This window comes from Asterias rubens, chromosome 7, assembly GCF_902459465.1.
Source record: "Asterias rubens chromosome 7, eAstRub1.3, whole genome shotgun sequence".
Lineage (NCBI taxonomy): Eukaryota > Metazoa > Echinodermata > Asteroidea > Forcipulatida > Asteriidae > Asterias > Asterias rubens.
Window position 1 is genome coordinate 14,246,691 of NC_047068.1, and position 25,150 is coordinate 14,271,840.

At 38.4% G+C, this 25,150-nt stretch overlaps 1 protein-coding gene across 2 annotated transcripts; it reads right to left on the reverse strand.

Annotated features, from left to right (window-relative positions):
- Positions 1-2,269: 2,269 nt before the first annotated feature.
- LOC117293143 lies at positions 2,270-22,388 on the reverse strand. 2 transcript variants are annotated; one of them, XM_033775378.1, is made up of 16 exons: positions 22,296-22,388; positions 21,518-21,648; positions 20,601-20,674; positions 19,148-19,292; positions 13,887-13,943; positions 12,976-13,064; positions 12,505-12,553; positions 11,266-11,404; positions 10,712-10,929; positions 9,372-9,526; positions 8,156-8,244; positions 7,206-7,379; positions 6,487-6,577; positions 5,616-5,805; positions 4,939-5,137; positions 2,270-4,275 (listed from the first exon to the last, which is right to left on the reverse strand). In XM_033775378.1, exons 2-16 carry the CDS (start codon positions 21,635-21,637, stop codon positions 4,118-4,120), a joined length of 1,947 nt encoding a protein of 648 aa, XP_033631269.1. In that variant the 5' UTR covers positions 21,638-21,648; positions 22,296-22,388; the 3' UTR covers positions 2,270-4,117. The 2 variants fall into 2 exon arrangements, with proteins under 2 accessions (XP_033631269.1, XP_033631268.1); XM_033775377.1 differs by lacking the exon at positions 22,296-22,388 and adding an exon at positions 21,739-21,788.
- Positions 22,389-25,150: the final 2,762 nt, after the last annotated feature.

The window sequence follows — 25,150 nt, forward strand, 5'->3', positions numbered from 1 at the left end:
TAACAGCCAACTTTTTAAGCTCTTTTTCCTAGCTAAAAAAAAGTCACTATTACAAATTGATAAATGAAAAAATAGACTTAGCTGTTGCAAACTGCTCACCAATTAAAATGACCTGTAGTGGTATAAATGCAAATAAAGATGGTTGCCTGAAGTTTTGACCCTTAGCTAGCAAAAGCTTTCTCGAATGCTAAATAACAACACAACAAAACAAACATGCCCAAGATAACAATAGCAGTCAAGTGGGAAGAAATGAAGATAATTTTATAAAGAATTACTCCAGCCCAAAGACTAGTTTAGTTATCCCCTGTAGGAGAGGACTAGCTCCTGCTTGTCACCTTCAGCACTCGATCGCATACCCACCAACATTACAGTTTTTTCCTCACCATATTTGAGTTCTTCGTTTATTGTTATTTGTTCTTTTTTACTTTGTCATTTTAAATAGAAAGTTATCAATAATAGAGTATTATTCTTGGAAAAGTTTCCGTATGGCGCCACCACTTTTTCATTCGAAATAAAATAATATAGTATCTAATTTACCTAATTGATATATCCCTTTTTGTAAAAATGAGTGAAAAAGTGGTGGCGCCATACGGAAAGTTATCCTTATTCTTTCTTGTTGTAATTTTTGGTTGCCAAGGATTTGTTGTGCCACGCAGGGAAATAACTTTACATAAAATGAACAAATGCAGTGCGGCAAAATTTCACTGTCTGGCCTTGTTTGGTGCCCCTTCAAAAGTTTCCCATAAACTTTCAGACTTTGCTGTGGACTCATGGAACCTGCCCTTTGCAAATTGAAAGTTACCTCCCTGTCAAATCTTTTTTTCACTATTAATTTATTTTTATCTCGTGACAATTGTATCAGAGTCCACAAATTAAAATGGCGGCACTTCTCTTGTTTGGCTTTGTTGGTTTAAGTTTATTACTTTTATATAAGAATTTACGCTTTCCAATCGCCAATGTTTGACTTCAACTTTGTGCCAATCTTCATCCACTTACTAAGCTAAAAAGCCAACAGGTTTTGATTTGACTTTGCTTACCTTTTTGAGGAAGAAAATAATGCAACTGCAAGGTCCAGAGGATGACACAGTCATGACAGTCCAACACGCGCATACAATTTCACCACACCAAAAAAATAATAACTTAGACACGTGCAGTTCATGTACAGTTATTTTAGTCAAAAAATATATTCTACCGGGCAGATGGTGAAAACCGCAGACAAAATTTGCGTAAAATGGGCGTGGCATCAATGTTATTTATGGTCCCCTCCCATCATCCATCAGCTTCAAGAACTCCGATATGATGAAAACAATTGATATTTATTATGGCTAAAAAAACACAATGTTATTATATAATTTTGTTTTAGAGCCATCCATTATTTTCAATCTTTCAAATATATAAATGTAGCAGGTTTATGGGTTTCCAAAAAGAAAAGCAGCAGCCGCTGCGGCTCCTCTCTAAAAATGTTGCTCTCTTTACATACTTATCACTAAAATCATCAACAGAGCCAATAAATTAGTAAAATGTTACGGTTAATGCACAATCATGGAAGTATAATTATATCCCATCAATCACTTTCTAGCTAATTATTGACAATAGCTTGCCCCCCCCAAAAAAAAAAACCCTTGCAGTACCGCCCACCTCTTCACAACTGCCCACAAGAGGGCGCTTTAAAGGGCGATAAATTCCAACCAACATAGGCTAACTATAAATAAAAGCTAAAAATACTTCAAACTATAATCTCAGCCTCTTGAAACCTAACCAAATATATTTTCAGACAACTAAACCTCAGATTTCCTTTCACTCTTTGGCAGGTGAGCCATTGGCAACTTTTGTTAACACAGCCCTTTTTGTCCCTAATTGCTGCCAGATTTTATGAAGCCTCCTCCACTTCCAAATAGGGCCTTCATTTACTAAAAAGTTGAAAGTGAAGCACAAAACCTCCAGAATGTGATTAAAAAGAATTTGAGTCCATGGGGTGAATAATAATAATAATCATTTTGCGCTTGAATTGTTGTTGTTGTTGTGTGGTGCACCCTGAAGTTTCACACGAAATTTGTGTGAAAGCAAATAATATATGGAGGTTTTTGTTTTTTAAAATAATAAATGACAGTGCTATGCCTTTATTTATGTTATAAATACTTTATTACAATTCTCAGTTTGTCCATAAATACAAACAATATTTATACAAAATTAGTTATTTAGAAACAAATTAACAAAAAAAGAGGAAGACAGTTTGAACAAAAACATAACAAAATATTGGCAAAAATTGTAATAAAATTATAGATTAATTAAACAATTCATTTGCTTATTTATTAACAATCTTCTCTTTTTAAGGTGCAACTTATCCATCTAAATTAAACATATATCTGATGAGTTTTGTTTAATATAACATTTCTTTTAAGAAATAATAATTTGTACATGATTTTAAATGTGCAAAAAAATCGTTAATCAGGTCCGATGTTTCAACCCTAGAGATTCTATTTTGAAAACTATTGTTAATTCTGACAAATCATTCAAATTGACTTTTGATATATTGTAGTTTTTGTAGCGAGTTGTTGCGGAGTGGGTCTACTTCACAGGACTCAAGCTCTGGTGTTGTCAGCAGCAGAGTGGGGTTCGAAACCGAGTCATGAAACTTTTGCCCTTGAGAAAGGCACTTAACCAGAATGTCTTCGTAAAAAGTTGTGAAGGTAGTGCGTTATGCTCTAACCAGCAGAGCACCTATGACTGAATGAAATAATGAAAACTTTGTATAATCCTGAATTAAGCTGCACCAATTAATTGACCTGCTACATATTTTCAGTGAGAGCCAACCAAGTGAAACTGTAATTAATACAAATAAATACACTTAAAAACAAGCAATACATAAATTAGATAAACATAAGAATTTAAATGTTTGTCTCTAATTATAAACTTTTTGTTATGTACACTACAGTGATATTACTGTATAAAGAGTCAAATTAATTTTTTGTGACCCTTTCAATGCTTCCCTTGAACAAAATGTAAGACCATAAGTAAATGAATAAAGCAGGGGAGAAACAACAGCTACACTGACTCACGCTTTGGAACTTTTTTACAAACAGCATAATTTGGTTATTTCCTATGAGCTGATTTTAAAGTCATTATATACATGCTTCACCAATTTGTTTAACCCTCTAGTCCCTGCACCGCCAGAGTTTGCTGAAAAGGTAACTAGTTTTCAAGATTTTTGCAGTTAATTACTAGAATCGTGGTTCAAGTTGTAAAATAATATTATTTATGCAAAATTTGTGGCCTTCTTGTTAAAATTTGTTCAGGATTAATAAGCCCCTCCAGGGAACAATAAGTTAGTGCATCTCGTAAACGGCTTTCAGTAATTTGTATGGCGATTATTTTTTCTAGAAGGTTAAAATGAACACAATAGCTTTTCAAGGCTTCATCTGGCTCAATGCGCATACTGATTAATTGCTAAGGATTAGTTGTGTGCAATATCGTCAAAATGAAAGACAATGTCATTTGTGTTGGGTAAGAGCTGGATTATTTCATTTTTACAAGTCAACAGTGAAGGGGAAATTAATAATGATCAAACAATTAGATGGATTGATCGTGCGTTCTGATGAATATCAAATTTTATTTTGATGTTACTTTTTTTCTCAGACACAAGCTAGCGAGGTTTCCTCCTACCCCATAATACTGTGAAGCGCTTTAGGCAGTTGGGCAGTTTAGTGGCTAAAAGGTTAAGACCCCAAATAACTGTATTTAAAATAAAATTAAGTTAAATTGCATAGGTTAATTTAAGACTTTTTAAAGATCAGCAGAAACCTTGATTATTTAAAATAGGAACACAAAAGAGATTGAGGATAAAAAGGGAGAAATGACAAATTAAACGCTTTTTAAAACCTATTTAATGCTACCCTGCAGTGGCTTAAACATGTTGTATCCGCATCCTTCGCAATTCAGCTTCTCAGCTGCAAGTAAGGATGATCAGCTTTCCAAATATAGTATTGTTATTTCCAGTAGAAACAAATTGTCATTATTTCTGACAGGATCGACAAATGTAATAAATTGACAATTTTAAAAATAGTTACTTGACCCTTGCAGAGTCTTTCTCAAAGGCTAAAGGACCAAATAAAACTCATCAACTTTGGGGGACTGAGATGAGTTGAAATTCTAGAGAGATGTTACGCAATAAAAATGGAGCATCGGCAACGAAGTAAACATCAGAGGAATGTTCAGCACTATGGTCCCAAGCCTGGTTGACCTTGTGCAATGCTACAACGGCTGACCGCCAGATATCTGCATTTGAAAATGAAGAGAGAAAAAGGAAAACAATGAAAGAAGGAGGTAAAGTAACTGGACACCTTTGATAATTGTCAAAGACCAGTATTTTGCACTTGATGCATCCCAGCATATGCACCAAATAACAAACATGTGAAAATTTGGGCTCAATGGGTCATCAAATTTGAAAAAGAATGAAAAGAAAAAACACCCTTGTAGCATTACTTTGTTTTCTTTCAGATGCCTAAAAAGGCTTCATATTAAACCTCTTTCTCAAAAGCTACAGAGGGGGGCCATTTCTCGCAATGTTTTATACTATCAACAGCTCTCCACGATGATAGTAGAAAACATCCCTTGAAATATTTCTGTTTGAAATGTCATATTTAATGAGAAATAAATAATCTAATTCAGTGAGCGTTTTATTCATTTTTGTTTTGGCATCGCTGCAGTGCAAAATTCTAAATCGTTTTTTTCACTGTTCGGTCGTGACCCAGATGGCCGATCGATCTCAAACCGCTACAGGTTTGTTAGTTTATGTATATGGTGGATTACATAAAGTGCTTACACTGCTAGCAATTGTTTTTGCTAGCAAAACCAATTCTGTAATGTTCCATTAAAATGAGACACAGCTCTCTATGTTAAAAAAAAAAAAAAAACCCACATTTTCTTCCCCAAACTGACCTGATGTTTCTGCCATGATGTCACACACCATAGAGTATTCACCATATCTAACGAATAATTCATGAGAGTCATGACCTCTAGGGTATCTCGATAGGACAGGTTCCCTTCTCACTAGTTCAGTTTGTCGAGACGATGAGGAGTAAACTTTCAGAGAAGAGAATCCTTGCCGTTGGAGATTGTATTGAAATCGCAACAAACCCTGGAGAAACAAAGAATCTTCATGAGACCGAATCAAAAATAATGCTCCCTTTTTAAGTTTAAAATCTCGAGGCGAGACAACTAATTAAAAGGGTTTCAAATAGTCTTAAAGAAAAAGAAATACACCACCAATATGCAAATCTGTAGGATTTGAAACTTTGCATGGTGGAAATGCGATATGGAAAGGTTTGCGGTAACACCACGTAATGACTATCTCTAATGAGTTGGGGTGGTTCTGAAAAGAACCGTTGGTTTCAACTCAGTATGCTCTGATCGTCGATCAGTATGCTCTGATCGTCTTCTGGAGAAAGCTGAGAAATATGCAAATCTCTTGAGGATAAATCTTTTTTGTGTTCTGTTCTGCTTAGAGAGGAGCCCTTCCCCCTCAAAAACACAAAAGAAAAAAAAGAAAAAAAAAACAACAAAAAACCCACACCCTACACCCCAACAAACAAACAACCAAAATAAAATTTATTCACCTTAAAGTTGTAGCTTCTCAGAGTTGCTGCTTTTGTTTCATTCACTGCTAGGTACAGACCACTGGTGTTAGTGACCATATACGACCCTGCAACAATGTTTGGCTTGACCGTGGGATAAAGGTCATCACTGGGTAGATCAAAGGTCATGTTGGTCACTTTAAGCATGGAGGTAAGCTGCTGTAAGTCTTTCCTGGTGAGATAAATTAAAAATTAGACCCTGGCTAGTTCAATAAGGTCCAAAATATAGCACAGTCGAACCAGCAGGTTTGCCATATTACTTATTTCACAAATCCTAAAATGGGTTTCACTCCTCTTGAAAACACCCTGGGCCCAACAATTTAATGAAATTCTGTGCTTATATCTACTCATAGCGTCACGACCTTAGCAACACACTGTAAGCCCAGAAATCTATGCTAAGCAGCACCATGACATTGGGCCCAGATCATCCAGGGTGTTACATATCAGAAGATCTCTAGAATATCGACCTCACCACTAGAGATTTGGAAATAAAATTGGCTGTTTTTCTTCAGTTAATGATTAGCTCACATCCTTCAAAAATATGTTTGAGGTAGAGGGAGGTTCATGAAAAAACTTCTGATTTTAGGTCAAATAATAAATCACTGACAAAAAAACATGAAATTACTGCTACAATTTCGTTGCTAGAATTACCCAAAAGATGAGTTTTCCCATTCCAATGCAGAATTTAACCTTCCTATAATAACTTATAAATGGCAGAAAACCGCTCAAATTTTCACGTTTAGTTTGCTTGAAACACAAAATTGTACATTGATTGCTTTAATGCCTTAAATTTTCTCCAGTAAAACCTACGATAGGCCCCAAGCCAGGCACGTGACAAATTTGGAAAACTTACCTAACAGACTGTAAAGAAGAGGAAGCCATCGAGTACTTGTGGTTATTCAACAACAAAGCTGTCTTCTCTAGAACCATGATAATTGTTGTTACTGAAATTCAACAGCATAAAAAGAGTAAATGGCCTGACGTTTCAACCCTAGCAGAGTCGTTCTTGGAGGCTAAATGACAACACATGAACAGGTATCTAAGTGTAATGCGCAGTGAAGTGGAAATACATGAGTTGAGTTAGAAAGCACACAGACAAAAAAGCAAGGGGTAAACAATGAACATCAGTTTTGTTTCCAATACTTGTTTATTCATGTAAAGGGATGATAGATCATTGGCTTTGGGAAGAGACCAATGGGAGACTTTCTGGGACGATAGAGGGCAGCAGACTTACCGGGTAAATCCATTGTTCTCAGAATTATGCGCATGTTCAGAACTACATAAACAATGGACATTTACCCGGTATGTCTGCTGCCACCTAGCGTTGGAAAGTCTCCTATTCATGACCTATTGCTCAACAAACACACCAGGAGGCATCGTCATCCTTTTAAGTACCACCATCTTTTACAGCTGCCAGAGGCGCCCTTGCCTGCCTGCGGCTCAACCACATTATAGTTGCATCCTTCAGCGTCTCAGCTGCAAGAAACGATGATTATCCTCCCAAACTATGATTATTATAATCCCACACGCGAAACTGTAACTTCCCCAGTGATTTGAATAGTCAAAGCATACCATTAAGCCCCGGAGTCCGTTGGTAGAATAACGCCTTGTTGTAGAGACTAAACCAGCCGGCCGGTAAGGTCACTCCCGATGGGTCATAGCTAATATTCTTCCATTTGGCTGACAGTGATAGGGTTCTGTGTAATGTGTCAAAGGTCCCATCAATGGGAAGGATTGGTGTCGCTTCTGAATTGAAAAAAACAGAAGGAGAAATAGTAAGAATAATTATCATGTAGGAAACTAACTCCCGTTTCAGACAGAAGCTCCAAAATTGGGTCGAACCAAATTCTGGATGAAGTAAACAAAAAGTTTGACATTTGAAACAGTTAGGGGTGACTGGACGCGGTGGGTATGTCGAAAGATCGACTGTTGCAGTCGTTCTGAACCACTCTGGAGCGCCTTGGTTTCAGACATTGATCTTGTCATGAGTCGAGCCAATGTAATGTTATTTTAAGTTAACCTGTCTGAAACCCAAAACTTATTTGGGTTGACCTAGAGTTGCTCCTAATATATATGGTTTGGCGAGACTCTGCAGCGCCTGTCTAAAACGTTGAGACCCTGTCAAACCTAACCCTGCTCAGGAGGTGGGTTGAAAGCTCTTGATCGATGTCAAAATTCCAACATGTGTCAGAAGCCGTAGTGTAATAAATTTTGATCCATTTGAGCATGCGCACTACAACCAAGAATCTTTTTAAAATGTGAATTTTTTACTGGCATGAAAAAATTGGGACTTATTGGGAATGATGCTCATATAGAAACACTGGTGCACATGTTTGAAGCGCAGTGACAGGGAGGTTGGGTCAATTGGAATAAGGTTGAGAGATTTTTAAGCACGGTTGATTTTGGGTTTGGGGAGATGCCCTAAAATTTATCGTCGAGGCAGAAGTATAAGTATATGAGTGAGAAAGAAACAACTTTACCGACCAGAGTCTAGAGGAAGTAGAGAAACTGAAAGAGTTTACCTGGAAAGTCATTCATTGTTGGTAGAATGATAACGTCTGGAGAGGAGGCTAGACTGATGTAAAACTGCCACTGAGCTTCATAAGTATTCCTGCATTCGGGTTCAGAGAAGAACATGTATAGCCAGGGAAATATTGAATTGTAAGGGCCTTGTCACACGAGGCAACTTTCACAGGCAACTTGGAGGCAACCAATTGCAGTGCATGCTACAGGACCACTTTTTCAAATATCGTCTTACGACCCACAAGAACAATCAGCGAACATTAAAATAAGAATGCGTTTTCTTCTTTGAGATTGTCTGGAATTGGTTCCCCATGAATTGCCTCGTGTGACATTGCCTTAAGAAATGCATTAAAAGTGTGTACATGAAATAACCTCCATCTCCATCCCTTCCCATTCTTGAACATTTGAAGAAAAAAGAAAAAAGAAAGAAAAAATGTCTTTGTTGAGCATCAATTTTGGATCGGGCGGGTTGATTCTATGAAAAGCGCTTGAAACCGTTTGTTATGAAATCGATATGGTTAGAAAGATGTTTTAAAAGTAGAATACAATGATCCACATAAACATGCCTTGAAATTGCGTGGTTTTGCTTTTACTTTGCGAACTAACACGTTTGGCCATTTTATAGAGTCAAAAACTTGACTCCACAAAATGGCGTGCCATGTTAGTTTACGGCGTATGAGGAAAACCATGCAATTTTGAGGCATCTTTGTGTGGATTTTTATATTCTACTTTTAAAACAGCTTTCTAACCATATGCATATTATAACACACGGTTTCAAACGCTTTTCAGAGACCAATCCAAGGCAACAATTCCCACAAATTTTTTCTTAGAATGATTTTTTACAGATGCTTCTGCTGTTGCAAAACAAAAAAATATAAACTTTCCTCTATGCCAAAGAGATTTCACCAAATGCACGCAACATGCAAAAAATTGATTTGTACATGGCTGATGGGTGTGAGATAATATGGAGGTTTAGCTGCACGTTACTCAAGCAAAAACCTGAATGTGAACGTACAAAAACTTTTTTGTAAAAATCTCATGTTTTTAGCATACCATTTCTCATGTAAGGTATGTACAGGAAGACGTCATACGTGAGCATGAAATAAGCCCAAAGTGGTGCCTAATCTATCTAGAAACGACACAATTTTCTGACGTTCACGTTCAAGTTTTTGCTAGCTTAACTTGCAGCTAAACCATACAGAAACAACAACGTGCCTTTTTTGTGTCTGGAGATCCAGTCTAGGAAGGTAGCGCAGACTCCTCCCCCATCCGACACACCCTCTGTTGTCAAACCCTGGAGATATCGACCCACACCACATCACACACGAACCTTGTTTGACGCAATCACTGCCAAATATACTGAGATTTCTCTGCAGAACAAAAACACAGCATAACACATTTTGTTTTCAAAGATAAAAACTTAAAGAATATTTTTAAATATTTAAAAACATCAGTGAAATAGACACTTATGATTTAATGATGATCCTCTTCCCACCTTCGAAAAAGTAAGACTGAGGTCAATTTGTAAAAAGAAACACAAGTTGTAATAATAATAATAATAATAAGAACACTTATAGTGCGTCAGTATCCACCACAAGTGATGCCCATAGCAGCTGTGAAAACGTGGGTTTTGAGCGCCTCTTTGAACTTATGAATAGAAGACATGTTACGGATATTAAGAGGCAGATTATTCCAAAGTAAAGGACCAGCATGAGAAAAAGCCCTGTCACCCCAATTGTTGTGGGTTTGGGGAACAACTAGTAACAAAGAAGTGGACGATCTAAGACAAGGACAGTGTGTGAAGAGAACTCTATAATATGATGATATGATTACATCATAATTGTCATAATTGTATTCTTAAAGGACTGCTCACACAGTACTGGGTGCCTGCAAGGTGTCAATTAATACAAAGATTGTTACTTTTCTTTTAAACTAAAGGCTCTCCACTTACACAATGGAAAGTAATCAATCGGTAGCTAGCCCATGGAAGCAAAAGATTCTGTATCTTGGTAGTTTATTTATTTATTTTTATTTTAAATCTTTAGATTTTTATTTTAAATCTTTAGACATATACAGTTACTGCAGGTTGGACAGGGGCTGTCAAGGTTAAAACACAAGTACAACAACTGTCATCAAAAGGTGTGTAAAACCAGACCTCTGTCAATGATAAAAATATAAAAAGGTAATAATATAAAAAGGAGATTGCACTCAAACATTTAAAAGTCACATACTAGAAAACATTTAAACAAAGCAAATCTACATTATTGCAAAAACAGCACCGACAACAGAACACCATAACAACAGGCCGGAAAGGACAACAATTTAAAAAAAAACACAGCCAAACACAAATGGACTAAAAACCCACGACAGCCAAATAAAAACTGGTACAGAGAACAACTTTTAAAACAATGAAGCAGGAGCTAAAAATAATATAAATATAAAGTAATGATTTTATTTAGTATGAAACATCTATGATGACAGTTTTTTATTTATTTTTGTCTTGACCTGGACAATTTTAAATGTATATTAATGACCGAAGATTTAACTTTATGTACCTGATACTCCACAGCATCTTCCAATGTTCCATAATAGTCCCACTCAGACATACCCGGTGGTGTGGGCTTTTCAATAAACGGCGCCCACCCAAAAGTACCGTTGAGCAGTCCACCCCACTCATCCCACAGTGTAGGGCTAGATGCAAAGTTGAGGTAGCTACCAATCCAAATAGGGGTGGACATGCCAGCAGGGAGGCTGAGGGGCATGGATAGTACAGCTGTGGAATGAAGGATGGCATCTTGAAACAATTCAACACAATCTCAACAATTTGTGAAACGATCAAGCAAAATAAGTTGTTGGTCGGAAATATTACTATAGAGAAACAAGCCAAAAAGGGTGAAATTTTCAACAACTTTTTTGTTTGTAAATTAAAATGACCCACTATATCTTATTTTATATTGGCAAATTCGTTCCTGATAAATAACATCAAAAGAGGTTAAAATCAGAATTGAAAGAAAATGTGCCAATGTATGTTCAATAAATAACTTGACTTTAACCTCCTTATTCTCCGTTTCAGTCTCTGGTAAATTTTAAGCACATTCACTCATGTTACCTTTAAATTGTTTTGACATAAGACCACCTCCAAAGATGAATATGATGGGATGGTTGCCGTGGTACAGGGTGACTTCAGGTCCCAGACTAAAAACAGTATCAACCAAGCACTGAAGGTTGCTGTGGAATGCCTGTATCACCTTCACATAACAACAGCAAAAGAATTTTGTTTTATTATTAATGAGCATTGTTTAAATGTACACAAGTTTTTGATAGCTAGTCATAGAGTTATATATAAGAACTAGAGGGCGCACTGGTGATGCTTCTTGCACAAACGCGACGGGACTGCAAGATGACAGGCGCGCCATTCTGTACGTGCGTCGAATATGAAATACACGTTTAAGTTTTTTTTTATTGAACGCTCACGCGATGCTGTTTGTTCAACTTACAAAATGGCCGCACAAACACACGCTGTGAGATGGCTGTTTTGTCAACTTAGAAAATGACTGCCTGCGCGCATACCGGGGCCCGTATATAGGCCAGTGCGCCCTCTAGTTCTTATATATGACTCTATGTAGCTAGTACATTTCAATTTAATACCCTGTAGAGGCCTAAAAGTGGTCGGTACTGCAGTTATCATAGCGGCAAGAAAATGCAATGTGTAAATGTACAACGTAAAAGAAATCCAGGAAATGTTTTGTTAAGAAAAGGGATTTGCCTTAGGTCTCCAGTCACTAAATGAGTAAAACAATTTCGTTAAGAAAAGGGATTTGCCTGTGGTCTCCATCCACTCTGTAGCTATAACATACTCTGTCTAAGCCACTAAGGCTTTGATAAAAAGGCTAGTTTGTATCAGGCTTGCTTCGATAGCAAAAACAAATGGAGATTTTTAGGGTGTTTAGAAACCATTATTTTATTTGCTTTTTAGATGCAAATTTCTCTCTGGAGGATTGGTAGAGGTATGAACTTTTTATTATCATGTGCTTTCAGATTGAAACTATACAATTTTCATTAACAATTACTAATACAGTACTTTGTGATATACAGCTACCCCCATCACACCTAATTTGTTCTCACTATGTTCTGAAAAATGTAGTCTTGTTGCAAGATGAACGCAATGTGCCTGGCGAGGAGGGAGCGAGCGGGGGATCGCGATAGCCGAGTGATAGTGTGAATAACAACGTCTTGCACCAAGACTACATATTTCAGAACGTAATGAAAACCAATTTGGTGTGATCGGGGTATAAAAAGGGAACTACAGCATCTCTAGAGGTTTGGGGGAGATTCTCCTCATAGTTACCTCTTCACTGGAGTTTTTATTCAGTTCAGAGGTCAGCCAGTGATCACACCTAAACACTCATAACAAAAAAACATAATAATCAAGATCTCATAGGATGATAACAGATTGGAAAATTTACATAAAATATCTTATATAATCCATAACAATGCAAAAACAAATGTTCTAACTGTCTAACAGCAAAAATCAAGACAAAATCAAACATCTTGAATGAAATTGGGTTTCACATAGCCTGAGGTTTACATGGCAAATTTTCGATTTGAACTATTAAACAAATCGTAACTTGGTCGTTGGTTCGCATCCTACCAGAGTGATTTGCCTGTGGATTTACTCTCACAGAACTCGGGAAAGTACTGAGCATACAGTGTCTTATAGACATCGGTGTAACGTGAAAACAAAATTTTTATTTTCGTCCCCGGTGCAGCACTAACATCCATCAAATCATGCCTTCACAAATAGCACCATGATTCTTACCAGTTGATTCCGATAGAAAATTCGCCATGTTTCTTGACAAGTCCAAGAAGTTGTTGAAGAGCCACATTGCTGGAATGAGTCTTGTACCCCTGAAAGAAGGACGAATACAATATACAACTGAATTCAAATGACATTGTGAATGAAAGCAAAGGACAGTAATTTCCAAAATTTAGATAAAGGGATAATTTACGTTCATCATCATGCTTATTTGGATTGCAGCAATCAAAATGAGTACCAATGATGATTTGCTGTGTTATTTCCTCACTTTTGCAGTATTTCAAAAATAACGTGGATCACACCTCCTATAAAGAATGCATGTCTATCACTTGCATCATATTGGGAGTCAATTCCTTTGTGCATAGTTTGGACTCCAGAGTTGGCAGACAAGATAGGCACGTGTAAGTAAACTGTGCCTTGCGCAAGGGGTCTATAAGGATTTGTTGTTGGTATGAGCTAAATAATCAGTGAGTTTTTAGATGGACGTTTGGTCATAGTTTGTTTTTTTGTCAACGTAATGGTTATCTATAGGCAAAACTCACCTATAAAAGTGTCAGCTGAACACAGTGTCTATCTTCTGAGAAAACAGCAAAAAACTCTTAAAGTGTTTTCACAAGAACGTTGAATTCATCCTTGTTAAAGTGAGGTGGCAGTGGGTACCGACTAGCCACAACGATTACACACGGACACCAACCCTCAGAAATCTGAGAATTGATTCATGCATTATTCCTTTCCCAGATTTAAATTTTTTAATACTTTATTTTTGAATAACGGGGGATATTTCAGCCTCAAAATTATTTTTACTACCATTACCATCTTTATCAACAAGGAGCCCTACCGGTAGAAATTTCAAAAATATTGTCAAGGTCAATACTAAACGATGACCCTACCTCTAGATTGGAAAACATTCTTACCCACTCTAGGAGGAATCCATCAATGCCTGCCGTTTTGGCTTGTAGCAAAAGAAATTCCTTCAATTAAAATAAAAAAACAGGGTTGAAAGAACGTTATAAGGTTATAAGTGAAAAATTCAAGGCAAAACGTGTTAACAAACCCTATGCTAATTCAAGTATTTTATTTTTTTCCTGCCATACTCCTGATAAAAATGTTGAAATCTTTGTGAGAACTCATTCCCGAAATTTCACAAAGGCAAGGCTTGATCATTGACTTGGTGCCCAACTCATCATGATAATACAAAGGAAACTGTCTCACCCTTCTAAGACTCAGCCATCCTTGAAATTACAGGGAAAATATTTTGTTATGTTGAAGGTTATAAGTGAAAAATTCAAGGCAAAACGTGTTAACAAACCCTATGCTTATTCAAGTATTTTATTTTTTTCCTAAAGGCAATGCTTGAGGGCGCTAACTGTCCATGCTTGTTACATGTCTGCATGTAAGCTTGCGCCATGTTTTCATGAGTTGAGTTATAGTAAAGTTCATGTTCAAGTTATTGCTCCATTCTCTACAAGTAATTACAAACCCTATGCTAATTCTGGAATTTTACATTTTCCTTAAGGTAACAATTGAGGGCGCTAGAAACTTTCAATGCTTGTTACATGTCTACATGTATTGTAGGCTTGCGCCATGTTTTCATGAATTAAAATAAAGTTCACGTTCAAGTTACGCTCCAGTCTCTACAAGTTTATCCTTACAACTACTACAAAGTGTTTCCATCATCAATTCTACTAAAGACATTTTCAAACACCTCTAAACCAAATTTCCTGCCATACTCCCTTGATAAAAATGTTGAATTCTTTGTGAGAACTCATGCCCGAAATTTCACAAAGGCAAGGCTTGATCATTGACTTGGTGCCCAACTCATCATGATAATACAAAGGAAACTGTCTCACCCTTCTAAGACTCAGCCATCCTTGAAATTACAGGTAAAATATTTTGTTATGTTGAAGATCAACATATTGAGTTGATTGTCTCAATTCCTTAACGTAACTGGACAACAGAGGGCACCATCACTTTTGTCCAATTTGACTGTTAATAATAATAATAATAATAAACCGTTCTTTTAAAGCGCATTACACACGGAGTCCCAATGCACTGTACAAAGTCAGAAAGAAAAAACAGACAAAACTAGTTGGAGTTTAACAAGTGATTTTTGAGAAGGCGTTTGAATTTATCCAGAGTTTTAGCGTCTTTGATGTTGCGGGGGAGTTTGTTCCAATAGGGTAGGAGAAGACGTAGAAAATGCACGCTGGCCGTAAGACTTAGTAGAAGCGGATGAACAGGCAAGTAGAGATTGTGATTGAGAGCGGAGATTTCGAGAAGGCTGGTATTTGTGAACAAGTTCTTGCAAGTATGTAGGTGCGTGGCCATGGATACAGCTGTATGTCAGAAGAAGGGTTTTGTAAGCAATCCGTTGTCTAACCGGAAGCCAGTGCAAGTCCGAGAAAATAGGTGAAATGTGGTCACAGGTTTTGGATCGTGTGACCAATCTGGCTGCTGAGTTCTGAACTCGCTGAAGTTTGGAGATTCCGGAGTCAGGTAGACCGAGAAGAAGACTATTACAAAAATCAAGGCGGGATGTAATGAAGGCGTGAACCAGTTTTTCCGTGGTGGATTTGTCAAGAAGATTGCGAATTTGTCCAATTTTGTGTAATGCGAGGTACGAGGATTTGCAGATATTTTTCACATGGATGTCCGTTCGAAGATCGTTCTGAAAAGTGACACCGAGATCTCGTACTCTCTGAACCGGTTCTATTGGAAAACTGCCAATTGTGATAGGTGAAAGTGTGGTAGAGCTTCTGAAGCGAGATGTAATGTGAATGACCTCGGTCTTCTCCTCATTCAATTTTAGTTTGTTGGCGACAGACCATGCTCGTACGTCATTAAGGCAGTGCTCTAGCTGTGAGATGGTAGTTGGGCGATCTTGCTCGTTAGTGATGACGTATACCTGGGTGTCGTCGGCGTACAACATTCTATTGATATCATGGCCCTCGATGATGTCTTCGAGGGGGGATGTGTAGAGAGTGAAACATAACAGTCCCAAAACAGATCCTTGAGGAACACCGCAGAATGGCACTTGAGGGTTCGAAAGAGCACCATTGATGACGACACTCTGGGTGCAATTTCCTAGATAGGATTCAAACCAACCGATAGCGTGACCGGACACGCCGTATCTGTTCGTAAGACGCTGAAGCATGATGTTATGGTCGATCGTGTCGAAAGCAGATGAATAATCAAGGAGGACAAGAATAGCTTCTTGCCCCTTATCGGCTGCCAGGAGTAGGTCGTTTTGAACACGTAGAAGGGCAGTCTCAACACTATGATGTTTTCTGTAGGCGGACTGGAAGTGTCCATGAAGATTGTTGTCGGTGAGGTAATTTTGAAGTTGGGCAGCGGCTGCACGTTCTATTGTTTTTGAAAGAAACGACAGGTTTGCAATGGGCCTGTAGTTCTTGAGTTGTTCTGTGTCCAGGTTAGGTTTCTTAAGCAAGGGCGTGATGTGGGCATGTTTCATTGCTTCTGGGAAATGACCATGCAGCAGAGAATGATTGACGATATTCGTGATGATAGGAACGAGCTCGTCTAAACACATCTTCAAAATCCATGTGGGAATCGGATCAAGCCTGGATGTAGAAGAGGGGGAAGCAGCAATGATGTTTCTCACTGAGTTCTGTGAAAGTGGTTCAAACTGATGAAAGGTAGTCATGCATGAGTCGAATACTGGTTTAGAAACTACGAGCTCAGGAGTTTCGTCAAGTTCTGTAGTTATGTTCCGCGTTTTCTGGACGAAGAACTTAGAGAAACGTTCAATAAGAGGTTCAGATGACAAATCGGCCGACGGGAGGGTTTTTGAAGAGGCTGGTGTGCATAATTTGTCAACCTTGCGAAAAAGTTGGCGGGAGTCACAGTCCTTCAGTTGGTTCCTGTGATATTCCGATTTAGTCTCGGTTATAAGTTGACTGTAGTGATAGCTCTGCTCTTTAAGTAGTTGTTTGTGAACCATCATCTGGAAGACATCCACCTGCGTTCGCACTTACGCAGTTGTCTCTTTGCTTTGCGAATATCTTCATTGTACCAGGGAGTATGAGGGCATGATGAAATGGTACGCGAGATTTGAGGGGCATGCTTGTCCAGAAGATCTCCCAGACTTGTATCATATTGATGAACAAGAGAGTCTAGGTCCGTGGCTGGAGTTGTAGATATTGGTGAGGCCAGAACATCTTGGCGAAAAGCCTCAATATCAATCTTGCGGAGTTCACGTAGCCTGATCTCTCTTTTCACATGATCCGGGCGATTAATGTTAAGCAAGCATTTTACGGCAGCGTGATCGGAGGGCAAGTAATTCGTAGTGCTGACATGAGAAATTGCGTCATCTGTTGAGCGAGTTAAGAGGAGGTCCAATGTATGACCGTCGCAGTGTGTGGGACCAGTAACATGCTGCTCGAGGTTGAATGAGTTGATGAGATCAAGGAAGATCGCAGCTTCGCGGGATGCTTGGTCATCAACATGGAAATTGAAGTCCCCAGATATCAAAACATACCCTGGCTCAGAAACAACCGATTCTAAAATGGTTGAAAATTCAGTGAAGAAAGTTGGACCTGTCAAACGGCCACTAGCAAGTCTTTGGGGCCGGTAGATGACAATGAGACGAAGAGGAGTTTTCGAGCGGGCATTGATGGATAAATCAATATGTTCAAATGATTCAAATGATCTACCTTCGTTTCTATGAACATCAAAGCTCTCTCGAAGAAGTACACAAACTCCACCACCGGCACGGTCTATACGAGGGATGTGATGAACTTGGTAGTTAGGTAACGTAGAAGTCAGATCAGCAATTGCACGGTGGTCACGATTATCTCCAGATAACCATGTTTCAGTAATACAGAAAATGTCAATGGAATTAGAGATGACGAGATCACACATGACAGTGATTTTAGGTTTTATTGATCGTGCATTCCATAAACCGAAGTTTGTAGGGACTGTTTTCTGCTCAGTATAAGAAGTAGGTGGTATTTGTACAAGGTTGGTGAGATGAGCACCGTTTTGACTTGGCTGGTAATCAGGGTGAAACTCACAAGGTTGGTCACAACGAGACAAAAAAGGAATTGGTTTCTGCCTTTTAGACCATGATCTGCGACCCCTTTTCGTCGGTCTAGCCACACCAATTCCAAGTTCTTTCAGTCTGTGATGGATATGCAGGGGTACCCTGGCTTTCACTGGAGGAAACAATTCCAGTAGATCGGCTTTGCTGTAGGAGTTTGTTGTAGTTGCAGCCATGACTACAGCTAAGAAAAGCATCAGCACAATGGAGAACAAAGCAGAGTCAGCCATGCATATGACAGTAGTTGGAGTACAAAGGAGATCAAAACCACTGCAAGGGCTGTACTACTGAGCTTGCCTGAATCCCAAGGGAAAAACCGGATGAAAATCTCAGAATTTTGCAGAAATGGAGGCGTAGAATTCCACGACTAATGAACGAGGATGATCACTGACAGACAACTGTCAACTGGACAAGTAATGGAATTCACCAAGTTTACTTAGGCAACAAAATTACAAAAATTTGCTGGAGCTTGTGTGGAGGTGCAACCGGAGGCGCTACCAGGATTTGGTGACTGTTGCGCAAAAGTGTGCGTGTGCATTAAATCACGCAATAGCGATTCTGTGAGACCAGGCGTGTGATGACTTTGGAGGTACATGTACCTGCACAAAATTTTAATAATTATTGAACCTGATCAAGAAACTTGAGTAAGTAATGCCTTCATATTCATAAAACAAGTGAACAAGTTGCAAACAAGCAATTATTTGGCCACAAAGGGCGTTTCAAAAAGAGTTGTTTACTGGCTCTTTCAAGGGCATTGGTAAAGCGTGGGGATCGCAAAAAAAACCTGTATTATGAACTTCATCGATATATGTACCTGTATGGAATTGTCGTCAAATTGCGCATTTTTTGGAAGAGACAATCTTGAATATATGTAGAATCCCATACTAAGTGAACAAATTGTGCAGACTATTCCCTCTCGTCACAGTTTAACTAACAATGCAGTGATGATGATTATGCCCATATAAGTGTACCTGCCTTTCCTACTTTCCTACTCCTGCCAATAGGTGGCGCTCTAATGAGACATTTCAACTCAATATGAACTGTAAAGGTTCACCACAACATCTCGTTTTTAAAACCGATTTATATCATAACCTGCCATGAGTTTTTGATAATTACCTGGTACAGTGGATTGAGATCTGAGGTAAGTCCCATGTGAGGATAAACAGTAGACGCAATGTCAATATGATGACTGCCATTACTGGTCAGTAGGTCAGCATTGTAGATAAACCTGGTCTGAGTAGCATGGCTCTCCAATGCAGTCCTACAATGATACGATGAAATCATCAATCAGAGTGAAAAATCCACATCCCTAAAAAAATAAACATCTGTGACCAATCAGAATTGATAGACACCTTTTTGACCAATCACAGTAGAAGGTCCACAGCTGACAGATTAGAACAACAATTGACCATCAAAGAGGGTTGTCAACAACTGTTAAACATACAGTAGACCAATCAAAGCTGAGGGATATCATTTGAACAATCAGAGTGGACAGTGCACACCTGTTAAACTCACATTTGACCAATCAGAAAGGGTTGTCAACAACTGATAAACACATTAGACCAATCAAAGTGGATATTCCTAGGCTAATTGATATAATTTTGACCAATCAGAGTGGCAGTGCACAGCTAAAAAATAAACATTAGACCAATCACAGAGGAGGGTCCACAGCTGACAAACATCATTTGACCAATCAGAGAGGGGGCCAACAACTGATATGAACATACATTAGACCAATCACAGTGGATATTCCTAGGCTAATTGATATCATTTTGCCCAATCAGAATGTACAGTGCGCAGCTGACAAACAAAATTTTGACCAATCTGTGAGGATGGACCACAAGCTGTCAAACAACATTTGACCAATCACAAAAAGGGTTGGCAACAACTGATAGACACACATTTGACCAATCACAGTGGATATTCTTAGGCTGATTGATATCATTTTGACCAATCAGAGTGTACAGTGCGCAGCTGATAAACAAACATTTGACCAATCTGGGAGGAAGGACCACAAGCTGTCAAACAACATTTGACCAATCAGAGAGGGGGCCAACAACTGATATGAACATACATATTAGACCAATCACAGTGGATGATCCTAGGATGATGGAAAATATTTGACCAATCAGAGTGGACAGTGCACATCTGATAAACTCACATTCTACAAATCAAAGAGGAAGGTTCACAGCTGACAAAACAACATTTGACCAATCACAGAGATAATAGATATTAAGTTTGCATCGAGGATAAAGAAAATTAATTTTGGTTTTTACCCATACACCAATGTGTGTTAGCACTGTATACTCAGTACTTTCCCGAGTCCTGTGAAAAAATCACAGAGAATTGTTCTCAGTTGATAAACAACATTTGACCAATTAGCATGATTAGAGGGGACAGTCCTTAGCAAGAACATTTAACCAATCAAAGAAGGCAACAAATGTTGACTCCTTCTCACATGTATCCATTCTTAATGCACACACAGTACACACAAACTAATACCACACAAAAGAACTATAATTGTCAATGTCAGATGGTGTGAATTTTACAGACAAAGTTAACAACTTACCCATGGTATGACCACAGCCCAAAACTCCCATCATGCACTCTGGTGAGCTTATTGCTTGTCAAGTCAGCCAATACCTGAGACAATCAAGGTGGAGAAAAATACACCAAGGCATTAATTCAGGAATAGCAGAGTCAAACTTGTCTATGAGGTATCGAGTTCTAATTAATATTAATTGATTTTGGGGGTTGAACAAAGAAGTGACTAGAGGGGGTTGAACAAAGAATTGACTAGAGTGTGATTCGAACCAACGACATCTGGATTAACGTGCCGGCGCTCTACCAACTGAGCTATCTAGCCCTATATTGGCGGTGTCCCTATTTTGTCAATATTTTTGTTCAGGGGTGCCAGACAGAAGCCATAGAACCAGTAACTGCCGTGTAGCCAGGGATTACACCCAAATTACGATACAACCTGGGAAACATCTTAAGGGGATGCAACTTTTTATTTCAGATGCACAAGGGAAACTGACGGGGTAAACATTAATATTAATTGATACCTGAAATAAATGGTTGCATCCCCTCAAAGTTGTTTCCAAAATGTAGGTGTGTTCCCCGATTATACAGCAGTTTTATGTTGACTGGCTGCTGACTGGCACACTTCCACCAACCCCACGGACAAAGATAATGACAAGACAGAAATGGACCGCAATCACCGCGACTTAATCTGGAAATCACAGGTTCAAATCCTGTTCCAGTCAATTTTTCTTTGTACACCTCAAAATTGAAATAATTTATAACCCAGTCGGTTTCCCTTGTGCTTAATTCCTTGAGTTCTAACTTGTGTTCCTCTTCTCTGGCAGCTTTTTTGGTAAAAAAATCTTCCACAGAAAATCTGGGGAGAACTTTTTGTGAATTGGAGTTCAACTTTGCGACCAATAAAAACCCAAAATATGAATTAATAATCCAATCGTAACCAACCTTCCTGCGTTGATTCAGGCTGTTTCCAGAACTTGTCTTGAAACAGGAGAAGACTTGTGAGAACAGGTAAACTGAGAGTACGAGGCTGAATAGCAGTGATGGAGTGCAAACGGCAGACATCGTAACAAGATCTGTAAAAAAAAAATAAACAGTAAAAGCAATTACATGAATGATGTTTAACTTTTCATGGAGCGACTGTGAGCTTTTTACCCTTCACTTACCATTAGAAACTGTTATCAACATGGTCCAATTTCATAGAGCTACTTTAAAGCAGAAAATATTGCTTAACAATTTTCTGCTTAGCAGAAATGAGCAGGATACCAGTCACAAACTCTGCAATTGACATGGTAGTTTGGCTGGTAACCATAGCCTGGTAAGCATAATTTGATTGTGCTCAGCTACTTTGTGTGCTTAAGCAGCTCTATGATATTGGGGCATCTTCTCATTCCTCCTCTTTTTGGAAACAGCTGTCATTGTTACACTGGGAGATCTAGAAAGTATGTAAATAAAGCTTGACATCCCAGGTCGAAATTCCAGTTGAACCTAGTTAAACCCATGGAACTAGTTGAAACCAGTTGATAAACTAGTTAAACACAGTTAAAACCAGTTGGTTTAATATGGAAAATGGACAGAGACCAACTGGTTTATAATTTCAACCTAGTTGAACACAGTTAAACCTAGTCCAAACCAGTTGGTTAATATGGAAAATGGACGAGTTTGGTCACTATCCAGTTGAACCAGTTGACCCCAGTTAACTAGGTTCAACTGGAATTTTGACCTGGGATGAAGTATTAAGCACACTGTTGACTTTTATGATAACGTACAACACAGGTACATGAATAATTAGTATGTACACAATATATATTGTACACATTCAAGGTCGCGCAATGTACACATTCATATAATGTTTACAAGTTCAATGACATAACCTAAGGATGGGAATTTCCAGTTATGAGAAATAAAATGAAATGACGTGAGTTATTTATTTATACCGGCCAATCAAATTGGTTATTTATTTATACCGGCCAACCAAATCTTTCCGTCCCTCCTCCTACCAAGTGACGTCACATGACATCAGTGAGAATGTTCTAGAAATGCAAGGAGTCAGCTCAACGTTATAATTACGTTGCGCGACTGATCCATAATCTTTTATCTCAGTGACTCCAGAGATTACAACAACGAAGAATTGGACTTTTTGAGGTAAATAAATACTCCAGAATTGTTTGTGAACAAATTGACAAAACAACAGCTTTCTTGGAACAGAGTAACACCGAGTAAAATAGAGTAAAACAGAGTAGGTTATGTGCATAAATAAACTTAACAATGGACAGTCAGCATTCGTGTGGAAAGTGTAAATACACATTGTATGGAATGTGTATGTTGAACTTGAGTGGGTTGTTAATCAAACCATGAAAACATGCCTGCAGTTCACATGTAACGGGTCACCTTAGACATTTCTTCGACAAGTTTATGACTTTGATTTGACAGAGTGGTTTAAAAATAGTAAACATTGAGTCTCTAATACTGCATTCAGTTCTTTTTATTTGATATCACGACATGAAAAATCAATCATTACAATGTTATAATCATGCTAGATTCCACGATGTATACCAGTATGGTAGCTAGAGAAGTGGTTTTTAAAAACAGAAGCATCAATTCAAAACAAACTTTTAATAAAAGGTCAATGGGAGTCTGAAGTTGCAAGCTGCATTGTACATTGTACATGCTTCAGTATATGCCTTAAAAAACACCTAATAATTCTGAAAAATAGTAGAGAAACTGTCATTCAGGACATCTGAAAATTTGGCACATGGGTTTGAAATTGGGGACCTTCCAATCATGATGAGGGATAAACACTTCTGGCGTGATGTTGTGAATGGAATCTCGGTTGCGACCGCTAAATGATGATGATGATGACCCATGTTTTTACATGAGTTTATGAATTTACCTTTAAGATCAAGATAAACACGGAGATAGATAGTGGATTGGGGGGGGGGGGTGTAGAGTGGGTAGCAGGGGCGGAGGGCTGTAGTGGGTCTTGAAGGGAATTAATGTAAATGTACTGGCGTGTCGTTGCAGCACAGTCAAGTGCACCATACTCAAGCTCTGGTGTTCCTGATTTGCAGAGTGTGGGTTCGAGTCCTGGTCTGACACTTTTATCCTAGAGCAGTGTTCTAGATTGTCAGTGCACATAAAAACAAACCTGGTGTTTCTGGTTTACATGAAGGGAGCACCCTAGTTTACAGGTTTCCTTAGTCTTAGTTTTATTAGACTTTACACTGGCATAAAAATATAAATATACATTGATACAAATCGATACAAAAAGAAACAAAGAATCAAAATAGCTAACTATACCAAGCCAGTGAGTGGCGAGGAGGAACAGGTGACCAGCACCTCTACAACTCTTGGGAGTTACAGTGATTGAGTTGGAGGAGGAACAGGTGACCAGCACCTCTACAACTCTTGGGAGTTACAGTGATTGAGTTGGAGGAGGAACAGGTGACCAGCACCTCTACAACTCTTGGGAGTTACAGTGATTGAGTTGGAGGAGGAACAGGTGACCAGCACCTCTACAACTCTTGGGAGTTACAGTGATTGAGTTGGAGGAGGAACAGGTGACCAGCACCTCTACAACTCTTGGGAGTTACAGTGATTGAGTTGGAGGAGGAACAGGTGACCAGCACCTCTACAACTCTTGGGAGTTACAGTGATTGAGTTGGAGGAGGAACAGGTGACCAGCACCTCTACAACTCTTGCGAGTTACAGTGATTGAGTTGGAGGAGGAACAGGTGACCAGCACCTCTACAACTCTTGCGAGTTACAGTGATTGAGTTCACCTATGAGGCATCCTTGGTGTCTTTACCAGAAATATAAAACAATGTTCATAACTAATTTACCTAATTTCCTATCAAAATACCCTTATGACCAAAGAGCGAGATGCAAGAACTGATGGTAAACATAGGGGGGAGTGGAATAGGAAGGGGGTGGGGTAATGAGAACCCTTTCCCTCCCCCACATGAAATCAAAATAGTGCACAAATAAATGGTTGATACATGAATTAGCTCTCTACCCCAAACAAATTATGACATTGTTTATTAACAAAAAGATGTTATTAAGTTATGAAAAAGCTATGGGAAAACAACAAAAAGTCATTCGATTTCTTCCTCTATCCACATTCTGATTAATTTGGTTTGAATGGATGGAACAAAAACTTCAATCATAATAATACTATTAACAACAATAACAATATGATTTATTATTTAAAAAACGCTTTATGTGGAATAGACATCACAAAGCGCTGTACAACAACAACAATCTGCTAAGAGGGCTATAACCTACAAGCTCTGCTTCCAAAATGGATCCCTCTGCAGTGTCATATTTATTCCCATCAGCTTTGGTTCAAGCCAAGGTTTATTTATTTTCCTAGGAAAATTTTTTTATGACTGCCGAGTGATCAGTTTAAAGAATATATTGTAATCTTTAAACTGATCGCTCTTGAGTCATAATGTGTTATTTTTTTATACTGTGGAAAGAAAATTAACCTCGGCTTGAACCCAATACAAAGAAATCTACTTATTACACACAACCCTGGGAATAAATGCTCACCACAACTCTCCAGCACCCTGACATACA

Coding starts and splice junctions, on each gene's coding strand:
- LOC117293143 (XM_033775377.1), bottom strand. CDS start 21,760: ATGTTGATAACAGTTTCTAATG. Junction 6,578..7,205: donor ACGGACTCCGGGGCTTAATG/GTATGCTTTGAC, acceptor GTTGAATTTCAG/TAACAACAATTATCATGGTT. Junction 5,806..6,486: donor TCTTCTTTACAGTCTGTTAG/GTAAGTTTTCCA, acceptor TTATCTCACCAG/GAAAGACTTACAGCAGCTTA.